The 12,137-nt window shown below is 43.3% G+C and overlaps 2 protein-coding genes across 5 annotated transcripts in view; one reads left to right on the top strand and one right to left on the bottom strand.

Moving 5' to 3' along the window:
- LOC121400953 (interleukin-17 receptor A-like) overlaps positions 1 to 12,137 on the bottom strand; it is a 1,044,048-nt gene that overhangs the window by 774,377 nt on the left and 257,534 nt on the right. For all 4 annotated transcript variants that reach the window (XM_041585297.1, XM_041585298.1, XM_041585299.1 and 1 more), the window contains exon 4: positions 4,113 to 4,137. In XM_041585297.1, coding sequence (XP_041441231.1) covers positions 4,113 to 4,137 — 25 coding nt within the window. The remainder of the gene's footprint in view (positions 1 to 4,112; positions 4,138 to 12,137) is intronic.
- The window catches only part of LOC121400965 (translation initiation factor IF-2-like), a 59,590-nt gene that overhangs the window by 10,972 nt on the left and 36,481 nt on the right, over positions 1 to 12,137 (top strand). The gene's annotated exons all lie outside the window — the stretch shown is intronic.

Genomic DNA, 12,137 nt, shown 5'->3' with positions numbered 1-12,137 from the left:
AAGAGGGAGCGGATGATGATTTTTAATAGCCATGCAATTTAATCCCCTATAGTCTGTACAGGGTCTCAAGGACCCGTCTTTTTTCTTCAAAAAAAAATTTAGAGCACCTGCAGGAGAAGATGAGGGGCAAATTAACCCTTTTTCAAAATCCTCTTGAAGTTATGTTTTCAATTCTTTATGTTCAGGTGTGGAAATATTAAATATTCTTCCATAAGGGATTTTAGTTCCTGGAAGTGATCCCATGAGCTTTATGGGGAGGCATATGATTCTACCAAAACAAACTGGGATTTTAAAGGAGAAGGAAAGTCGTTTAGCACTTGGGGGTGCCAAAGCTTAGGCACCCCCAAGTGAATGTATTTACTTACCTGAAACCCCGGGGTTATTCCAGTGAGCACCACGGAGCACTCCTCTTCCAGCTTCTTCTTTCTTCGTGCGACTGCGCATTAGAGTGAAAAGTCGAACTTTAACTAAAAAGTCAGCTTTTTCATTCTACTGCGCATGAGTCTGTCCTGGGAAATTTGAAGAAAGAAGAAGCTGGAAGAGAAGTGCTCCGTGGTGCTCACTAGAATAACCCCAGGCCGGTGCAGTTTTCTGCTGATAGGAGCACCGGCCCGGAGTTTCAGGTAAGTACCCCCACCCCCAAGTGGGACTTTCCTTCTCCTTTAAAGGAACAGTTCAGTGTAAAAATACAAATTAGCTAAATATATAGACTGTGCAAAATAAAAACTGTTTCTAATAGAGTTAGTTAGCCAAAAATGTATTGTATAAAGGCTGGAGTGACTGGATGTCTATCATAATAGCCAGAATCCAACTTCCTGCTTTTCAGCTCTCTAACAGTTAATCAGCGACTTGAAGGGGGGCCACATGGGACATAACTGTTCAGTGAGTTTGCAATTGATCTTCAGCATTCAGCTCAGATTCAACAGCAGTTATGTCCCATGTGGCCCCCCTCAAGTTACTGATTGGTTACTGCCCGGTAACCAATCAGTGGAAACCAAGAGAGCTGCAAAGCAGGAAGTAGTGTTAGACATCCAGTCACTACAGCCTTTATACATTCAATTTTAAACTATATTGGAAACATTTTTTATTTTGCACCTATCTATTTAACCAGTTTTTATTTTTATACTGAACAATTCCTTTAAGAAAGTAACATTCCCATTTTACCCAATGTATATCAGGATTACTTTTACTTAACCAAGGGAACCGTAAGATAAAATCAAGCGAAAGAGTTGGGAGGACATCAAAGCTTACTTTTTCTGATTGTTCTTTATTTAAAACATAAATAACATCCCTGGCTTCAAAGAAAACAGGACCAGAATGCAACGGGATACTATCCACCCCTTCTATCGAAATAGGATAGGGTTTGGTGGTTAGAGACAGTCCTGCTTGAGATGGAGTGTATTAATGCTGGACACTAAATCTTGCGTGCCTTAGTCTGCAAGAAAATAGTGAGGCTTAAGCGTTTAGATTTCCGAGCCAACTGAAGATTACTTGCCCCACTCTTTCAGAAGCATTACCTGAATGAGTGTCCTTTGATTTTGGGCAATCATTTTCTTGCCTTTCAGGCTGCAGCAAAGTGGCTACTCTTTGTACAGTAAAGGCTTCGTTTGTTAGACTTTCTGATGTCCTTCCTTAGCAGACAAGGGGCTCTTCACAAATCCTAACTGTATAGGCTCTTCAGCACCTGAGTGAGCAGTAGGACCAGAAGGGGTAGCAAAGGAGTCAGACTAAGGGGTAAAAGATTTACTCCTCTTCTTTTCTTCTTGCCTTTCTGACATAAATTGATGAATTCAGCAAGGTCTTCTGGAGTTACTACCCCTTCTAAAGTGAAACCTTTGTGCAGCAGGATTCCATTTAATATCTGCTACCCATCTCCTGAATTTTGCGGCATATTCAATGACAGAAAGGTGGCCTTGGGAAAGATTCAGGAGAATGAGCTCCGCTGTGGCAATGCTGTCGGGATCATCAAAAATAATTGCTATAGCGGCTAAAAGCCCTCATAATCAGTAAGCAAGGGGCTATTATGCTCAATAATTGGGGAGGCTCAAGCTTTAGCTTCCCTTTGCAGAAGAGTTAACATAAAACACCACTTTGAGGGAGTCATTAGGAAATTATGAGAGGCTGCAAATAAAAAAAGACTCGCATTGGTTTCTAAAATTCCTAAAACACTTTCTGTCTCCTGTAAATTTCTCAGGTAAGGGCATCTTAGGAACAGGGGCTTCAGCAATAAATGAAGCAGGTGTCCATTGGGCTATTTGTCCTTGTAAATGCTGAACTTGGGTGTGTAAATCCAACATCACTTGAGCCATAACATTAATCCGCTGACTTTAAAATGTCTTGCTCTGCCCCAGCAGAATCCATAGTGGCCTGAGCAATGCTAAGGCTCAGACCAAATCCATTTATCACCTCCCTATCTCCCCATACAGATGGAGTGATACAGATGGATCATCCAGCCAAATAATAATGTAAAGTACCAGAAAGGGCTAAAAAAGTGCTCTGAAGCTGTGATCTACTTACCAGCTTGCAGTCTACTGGTCTCTACATAGACACGCACACATCTTCTTTACTACTAACAGGCTTGACCCCCCCCCCACTGAGCTAATGGTTAAGTAACTGGCCCCACTGGATTTCTCACTTTCAAGGTAGACAGAGAACTGAAGAACATACCGTGCTGGCAACAAGTCTTCATTTTACTCATCCTTTTGTCTCTGCACCCTGCAAAACACAAGACATTAGATCAATATAAGGCAGATCTTAATGAACTTCAGGTCCATGCAGTCTATTCTCAGGGGGTGCTGGTATCTGAATTTATTTTCTAGGGTTGCCTAGCGAACATCTCCAAAAGACTATGGGAAAGGAGGCTTTACGATAAGCAACGGCAGGGACTTGTCACTATAAGAACCTATAAAATAAGTCCAAGGCTTTTTTTAGTAAGGAAACAGGTAGTAATGAGAACTAACCAGTGTGGCCAGGGAGACTGAAACACGACTTACCTGGTACAATGATAGACATCTCTTTACTGTTCCTAAGGTCGGAGTTAACCAGCCTGGGCAGGTGCAGGACAGTCACATCATACATTTGCTCGGGATCAACCTTAAAGTTGCTGCAGACAAACTGCCACTGAAATATGAGAGAAGAGAGGTCCCTGTGACTGGTACAGACATTTAATGAACCTGATCTAGACTTTCTAACCCTTATTGTCAGACATCAGCTGCTCAGGGAACTGGTTTTCGAACTGAAGTTGGACACACAGATGCTCATTAGTGCTGCGCTGCATCACCGACACTTCTGCCCCCAACAGGCCCAGGATACTGGCTGTGAAACAGAACCAGTCAGCCCAAACGAGAGCTCAACAATAAATGGCCAAGTCATTGTAAAGCCATGTGATATGAAATACAGGCAGGCAGAGCACAATTATGGGAATGGGAAGTAATTCAAATAAGCACTAACTTTAAAATGACCTGGAACAAGGTTACAGATATATAGAAACATTGGGGTAACAGTCACCCTGCTATAGTTCCAGGGGTACCCAGGGTACAAATAAGCACTTACCCCAAATCTCCCCCTAACTGACCTTCAGACTGGGCCCCCTTAGCTCATAACAAGGTTACAGATATATAGAAACATTGGGGTAACAGTCACCCTGCTATAGTTCCAGGGGTACCCAGGGTACAAATAAGCACTATGATCGTCCCCTCCACCCCATCCAGTTTAAGCCCAACACCCATGGAGAGCAGTTTGTTGGTGGTTGCACAGGTTGGATATTACATTGAAGCAACTTATTTCTTACATTTCCCCTTTATGTGACACTCACCATCAGGGGCCACTGTCCAGCTGATTCTGAGCACTGGCACGGGGTCCCCCGACTCATTCACTTCTACCACAAGAACAACTTCTAAGTTAGAGGGAGCAGATGGAGTCCATTGACTGGGGTGGATCCAACTACTGTTAATGCAATTGCCTGGCAAAGAAGAGGTTAATCAGTACAGATCCCAGTCACAGGGCGAGTTGCTCACAGCAAGTGCTATCATGTTAGTAGAATATTAAAGGGATACGATCAGCTGATTTTAAAAACACCAAAAGCACAAACAAGAAAGAGTTAAATCACTTACTGTTCAGAACTGAGCACGTGACACCCTGAAAAATAGAGATGAAATAGTCAGAACAGAAAATCCCCCAGTGGTTAAAGCAGAATATCAACGTCTTACAAAAAGTATAGAGCTGTAGTTCCCCTTTATTTCCTGCAAACCAAACAGGGATCATTGTGCACGGTCCATTCGGATTGTCAGATTCCCATCAGATCAGAAATGGAAGGAATAGTCTCACTATGATCTGGCTACTGGAAACTGTACCATAATAGTAGCTAGACAGTCTTTTTAAAGGGGAAGTTCACCTTTAAATAAGCTTTAATAGATCATGGATGCACCTGTTCTAAGCACTTTGTCAACTGGTCTATACTTTTTAATTTTGCATGATTTTGTCCTTGGCATTACCCGCTCCTGTGTTCCTGTAATCACCATCCCCTGAGTTCCCTCCATCACTTGCCCCTGTCCCTCCATCACTTGCCCCTCTTGGCTGGTTTTGGGCTGGTTTTAGATCTGGCTGCGGGTTTTACTCGGCTTTGGGTCACAGAACAGACATTTGTGCCCCATTCCTTCTCTGTGGTACTTACCGGCAGGGAGCAGTTGTAGTCCGAAGTGACAATCCGAAATCCCTGGGCGGGACAGGTAAGAAGCCCCAGCCAAAGAGTGAGCGCCAGTAGCTGCCCAGCAGTGCCCCCCGGTGCCATGATGGAAGCTGGCAAGAGCCAGTACAACAGAACACTCAGCCCCGCCCCCTCAGCGCTCCCTCATTCTCAGGTTGGGCACGGAACACGCACGCCCATACACACCTGCCGGCCAATCCCGCTTTGCTAATTGAAGCTGAAAATAGGCGGGCGTGGGCGGGGCGACGTATGCAAATAGGAAGTTATGGGAAGCAGCGGCCGGGCTGGAAAGGCTCCGGAGAAGAATATGCAAATGAGGGGAGCGATGATTGGCCGGGACTTCCTGGCTGGGAGGGAACTGAGCGGAACCACAACACACTTCAGCAGAACCACAACACAAGCCGGGGATTTAGCGTCTAAATACAGTTCTACAAAGCGTTTCAAATGAAGGGTGAAACTTTAGGGAGGAGTTACTTTAGAGGCGTTACTAAGGGGAGTGGCCCTACCAACAGAATAGGCGGATTTTAACCCTTTAAGTGCCAGCAGAATTTCACATTTTGGTTACGCGAAATGCCAGCCGTTTTTGAAACATTTTGTGCTCTCTCACTTTAGGGGCATTTTCTGAGGGGAAACCTATAGTTTACCTAGGAAAACTATACATTGTTTTTTTCGGTAGAAACTGAGCTTTCTAAATCTGCCTGAGTTTTCATGTATTTCCACCTGTGCAAAAAAATTTATAGTGCTAAATACCAAAAAAAAATGAAAAATTACCATTTTTCATCGTATATTAATTTATACCAGAAAAATATTTCATTTTACGGATGAAAATCCAACTGATTTGGAAAGCCTTATGTCTCTCGAACGTGCCAATACCAGATATGTATAGTTTTAGGGAGATTTAGGATTTCTGTACAGCAAAAACTCCCGGCAGTATATTACTGAATTTTGAAAGCACTAAGGCAGAAAACGGCATGCTTTAGATTCCAAGGCAAAAAATCCTGAAACCGTAGGTTTACCCCAGAAAACCATACATTTTTGAAAAGTACACATTCTGCCGATTACAAAATGGGTAACTATGTCTCTCTACTCCCAACTACCAAACATAAAAGCTTGTCTGAACATAGTGGTTTTTCAAAAAAAAATTCAAAATTCTGAAAAATCATTTCAAAGGTTTTATTTTGCTGCTCCGCATATCCCAAACTATATTAGGTACCAAGAAAAAGCACCTGAAATATGATTGCCAGGGGTCCACTGAACAGTTTGATACCCATTATGCATAGGTTTACCAAAGTATCTGGCATTTAGAGACACCAATATGAAGTTAGCACATCCAAATTGTTCAGGACTTTACTTCAGCTACTGAGAAATCAACACATTGACTGCATTTTTTGTGGGGTAAAAACACAGACATATATGTTTACCCCCCAAACCCATATATTTTTGGAAAGTACACATTCTGCAGAATCTAAAATGGGTACCCATGCCTTTCTGCTCCAAACTACTGAGTCGCAAGGCTTTCCCAAAATTGTCGGTTTTGGTGAAATATCTGAAAATTGCCTCAATTCTTCAACTTTCCAGCATCATATCGCCCATGTATCATTACGTATCACAAAAAAGCACCCAAATTGTGATTGCCAGGGGTCCTCCAAACAGTTTGGTGCCCACTGTGCATAGGTTTACCAAAGTATATGGCATTTAGAGGCCCCAAAATGAAGTTAGCACATACAAACAGTCCCGTGGGTAACTTCAGCTAATGAAAAATCAACACATTGACTGCATTTTTGTGGGTAAAAACACAGAAATATATGTTTACCCCCCAAACCCATACATATTTGGAAAGTACACATTCTACAGAATCTAAAATGGGTACCCATGCCTTTCTGCTCCAAACTACTGAGTCGCAAGGCTTTGCCAAATTTGGCGGTTTTGGTGAAATATCTGAAAATTGCCTCAAAGCTTCAACTTTCCAGCAACGTATTGTCCATGTATCATTACCAGCATAAAGCATCCTAAATATAAACATAGGGGTCTACTGAACACTTTGATGCCCAATATGCATAGATATACCAAACTATGTGGCGCACAGAGACCCCAAATGACAATATGTATAGACATTTTCACGGCTGACGCGCTGGCTGCTGCAACATAACCACCCGGTGTATGTATTATGCGACATTAGACCACCTAACAGTACAGAGACCCCAGAAAACCAATATTTTCAGAAAGTACACATTCTGACGAATCCAATATGGGTAAATAAGTGTTTCTACTGCAAACTGCCAAACTGCAAAGCAATGCTGAACATAACGTTTATCAATTTCTGAAAATCGTCACAAAGCTTGAATTTTACCCCATTATATGCCCCACATTTCGTACTTATCAGCATGAAACATCCTAAATATGAACGCCAGGGGTCTACTGAACACTTTGATGCCCAATATGCATAGATATACCAAACTATGTGGCGCACAGAGACCCCCAAATGAATCTATAGCAGACAAAATTTCCATGGGCAAAACGAAGCAACATAGAACTGAGCCAAAATGGTATAAAAATCAGTAAAATCCAACAAACCCAAAAAATCAATGGCTTTTTTTTTTTTTAGCCTAATGTAATTAACGGTATTTTAGCATAGCTAAATAGGTTTTACAGATAGAAATAAGCGAACAACACCTACGCAAAGCTGAAAGTGAAATAAAATGTCTAAACATGCAATAAAATGGCTAAAAAATGTACAAATATCACTGGAAATTGCAATATAATCACCGAAATAACATATAAAAGGTATTGGCGCAGTGGCAATTAGCAAATACGGCTATTCGCAATAGCAATAAAACAGTTTTTACAGGCAAAAATACAGACGATGCGATAAAAGAAAATAAAACACACAAAATAGCGTGTGTGTGTACAACAGGCAAATTGTGTGTTGTATGCGTGTTGTTTGCATGTGCAAGTGTGTGCAAGCATGTGTAAGGGCTGTGAATATATGTGACCCCCCCCTGATCCCCCAAAATTGAATGTATGTGGGTGTAAGTGTGAATATAAGTGGGAATGTAAGTGTATTAGTACAATAGGTGTGTGTGGGGGGGGCACTAACCTGGGGTGGCAAGGCTGTAAGGTCGTCCAGGAGGGCTGCATGAAGAAGCTGGGAATCTGAGTGGGCGGTGCTGTAGGGCTAGGAAGCACAGGCAGCAGCAGGGGCACCTAGATTTCATTGTGCCTGCTGCTGCCTTGGGGCCCCTGGGCGATCGCGCCTCAGGGGCCACTCGTTCCCCGCTTCTGCTCGTTGCCTAGGGGCTGGGGGAAGAGTTTGAACGGAGCGAGCGGGCTTTTTTTAGCCGCTCCTCTGTTCAGAAAATGCAGGCAGACAGCAGCAGAGCACGTATATTTTGCGTGCCTGCTGCTGCATTGGGGCCCCTGGGCGATCGCGACCCAGGGGCCCATTTTCCCTGCCTAGGCTCGTTGCCTAGGGGAAGGGGAAGCTGCCAGGGACACTAAGAAACGGAGCGAGCGGCTTGTAAAGCCACTCCTCCGTTCTGAAAGTGCAGGCAGCAGCAGGGCACATATGCTGCACGTGCCTGCTGCTGCCTTGGGGCCCTGGGCGATCGCGACCCGGGGGCCACTTGTTCCCCTGCCTAGGGGCTGGGGAACAAGCAGGAACGGAGCGAGCGGCTTTACAAGCCGCTCCTCCGTTCCCAAGTCTGCAAATGCTGGCAGAACTTAGAATTCTACGATCTGTGGCAATTTCAAGTTACTTTGCTACAGAACGTAGATTCAACATTCTGTGGTATTTAAAGGGTTAATCTGAAGTAGATTTGGGGTGGGCATAAAGGAAAGTAAAATAATACTGATGGGTGTTATTGGGTAGATCCGGTCCAGTAACCCAATATTGAAACCATACTTGTCCCTTGGCCAGGGTGCCATGAACAAAATCCATGTTGTGCCCCAGGTGTCTTACGTAAGGCTTGGGTTGGGGTTCATGAGCAGGACTCCAGGGAGCAGAGCTTTCCTTGGCGGAGTCGGAAAATGGGGGCAGGCTGCCCTGGGTCCTGGGCATGACAAAGGTCAGTGGGGATAGTTCATCGCAACCGGCACAATATCCTGGTTTATCACTTGTCATTAAATGGGCTGTTCACTTTAAGAGGTGTTTCACCCTTTCATTAACTTTTAGTAGGCTTATAGAATGGCCAAATTCCTACACAACTTTCAATCGGTCCTTCATTATTTACTTTTTATTGTTTTTTAATTACCTTTTTTTGTGATTCTTTCCAAGTTTCAAATGGGGTCCCACTGACCGCATCTAAAAACAGAGTGCTCTGTAAAGCTACAATTAGTTATTTTGCTCTTTTTTTAATCGACTCCTCTTTGTATCCAGCCCCTCCCCTATTCATATCCCAGTGCTCTTTTCAAATAAGTCAATGGTTGAATAGGGCCAATTTGGACCTAGCATCAGATTTTGAAACTGCAAACTGAGAGCTGCTGAATAAAAAGCTGCTGAATAACTAAGAAAAAACACAATAAAAAGCCATGGCAATTGTCTCAGAATATTCCCTCTAAAACATCATATGAAATGAAAAGGTGAACAAGCCCACTTTCGGTTTAACTTTTGGTAATGATACATTGGTTTTCACTTTTATTATTAGTGGTTTTAGAGTCAATTTAGCTTTTTATTCCAGCAGCTCTTCAGTTTGGCAGTTTCCACAATCTGGTTGCTAGGGTCAAATTCCCTAGCAAACCAACATTGATTTCATAAAGAACTGGAATATGAATAGGAGAGGCCTGGAATAGAAAGAGGGTAAATAAAAAGTAACAATAAAATACATTTTGGGTAGCCTTACTGAGCATTTTGTTTTTAGATGGCGTCAGTGACCCCATTTGAAATATCTGGAAAGCATCAGAAGAAGGCAAATAATAAAAAAAAAAAACTTTAAAAAAAATAATGAAAGACCCATTGGAAAAGTTGCTTAGAATTGTTTTGTTCTATAACAATCCTAAACGTTAACTTGAAGGTGAACGCACACTTTAATTGAAAGGCCACCTTACGGTAGAGTACCCCACCCACACCCACATTTTAACCTACGCTGACCGCAACTGCCTGATCTGCAAACTGATCCGCGACACGCTGACCACCATAAAAGCAGGAAGTGGCGTTGCTGAAACCAGAATTGATGTCATCAGAAGGGGCTAGCAGAAAAATACATATTTTTAAAGGAATAAAAACTTTTCAAGATCCACAACTTGACCTGCAAATACCTCAGACCCCAACCTGCATCTTGAAAGTCCTTCCTACAACCTACAGGGTTCGCTGCTTATTGGGGGTACCCAACACCGCTGGCAGGGCCCCCATCCTGGGGTAGAAAAAATAGGAAAATAGGAACAGTCCGGAAAATGAAGTAACAAATCCTACAATCGGGCATTGACCCGTGACCTCTCCGTCGTTTGATTTTAGAATTTTGGCACCAAGGAGCGACACGTCTGCAACCTCGGCGCACTAGCTGAATGTCGTTGTCCACGTGGCGGCTTATGGGTGTCGCCATCTGGACGCGCGCTAGTAGAGGAGCGGTGAGCATCAGGTGCTCCTGAGCAGCAATGCCCTTCAGTGGGAGGGCCATAAGTTACCCACTTCTCTCTCGGCGCCCTTCTCTAACCCCTTTTGCTCTCACCTGATTGCTTTCCATTAAGGACAAAACAAGTTTTTATTTGTGTGATTCCTCTTTATGCTGCAATTAGCTTAAGGAGGTCGAGTACTGCTCCCTCAAAACTGTACTCTCCCCTCATACAAACTCTTCGCTCATTCAGTATCTCCCTCATCTGTAACCTCTTCATCATACATTACTCTCCCCCTCACTGACTCTTCCATCATACATTACTCTCCCCTCACGTAACTCTTCCATCATACATTACTCTCACCCTCATCTGTACATTTCCATCATACATTACTCTCCCCTCAAAACGCATCAGGCAGGGTTGCCAAGGTCCTGATTTAAACCACAGCCTTGACGTTGGCTTGGAATTCTGGCGCACACAAGGTAAACACACAATATCTATCATGGTCTTTAATAAACAGACAGTAACTCTCGCCCCTCGGTAGCTGCACTCTCCCTCATACAGTTACTCTCCATCCATCTGTAACCCTCAATCTCACATCTGTACTCTTTCTCATAACAGTATCTCCCCTTGTACTTGCACTCTCCCCGTCATGCAGTACTCTCCATCACACCGTACTCCCCCTCATACAGTACTCTGCTATCTCACAGTCACACTCCCTTACCCAGAGACTATTATCCACTGTTACTATAGAACACCATCTCTCTCTACTATACTGCTATACAGTCATACTCCCCTTCCCAGAGACCTCATTTATCCACCTGTTACTGATAGGCACCATCTCTCCCTGACTAATAGTCTGCTATCCCAGCAGTCAACTCCTTCCCAGAGACTAATATCCTGTTACTATAGGCACACATCTCTCCCTACTATACCTGCTAATCCACAGTCCACACTGCTTCCCAGAGAACTATTAATCCATGTTTACTGATAGACCCATCTCTCCCTACTATACTGCTATCCACAGTCACACTCCTTCCCAGAGACTATTATCCCTGTTACTATAGACCCATCTCTCCTACAATAACTGCTATCCCACAGTCAACACTCCCTTCCAAGAGACTATTTATCCCACTTGTTACATAGGAATGACAACCAAAGACCCAATATATTTATATATAGAACCAATATATAAGATTGTGCCTATTGATTGGCAGTTTACGAAGCAAAAGACATTGGGTGGATGGTTGTTGGGGTTGGTGGATGTTTTTTGGTGTTGGATCCGTTCCATATTATTTCATAGGTTAAGAGTTTACAACTAGGAGGGTTTAGAGCTGCGAGGCTTCCAGCTACAAGTATCAACCTGTAAACAGGTTTACTGGGAAGAACAACGTTACCTGAGTGCAGCCCCGGCTGCCGGCCAATTGCCACTACACAATCAGGAGTCCCCTTCATGGCTGTGACCAATAGATCCCAGAGCTAGATGTCCCCTATTACTATAATATCTTCCAAAAAAGTACAGTTAACCACTCCCCTCTGAGTGGAACAGCCCACTTGAACAAACCCACAGCAATTTGAACGTCAGCCAAATATAAATGACGTATAAGAAGTGGCTGGATGACTGTCCGTTGCCCGTTGGCTCCTTAATTAATAAGCCCAATCTCCATATGGATTCCAGCTGTTCTGTTCTCTTCTCATTATATTTTTCCTGCCTTGGCTATTGAACATTCAGTGGTTTTTGTTGGCCCTTGTCTTGGCTAAGGGCACCCTATTTCTTACTATTCTTTTCTCACATCTTTCCTAAGCAAAGAACATCAGAGCAACCGCTTCATTTTGCAAAAGAATGAAATAAACAGAGGGCAATGTATTATTCCTGAACCATAAA

Source organism: Xenopus laevis, chromosome 3L, assembly GCF_017654675.1.
Source record: "Xenopus laevis strain J_2021 chromosome 3L, Xenopus_laevis_v10.1, whole genome shotgun sequence".
Classification (NCBI taxonomy): domain Eukaryota; kingdom Metazoa; phylum Chordata; class Amphibia; order Anura; family Pipidae; genus Xenopus; species Xenopus laevis.
Note: the sequence above shows the minus strand (reverse complement) of the source record. Positions and strands in the feature narration are given on the sequence as shown.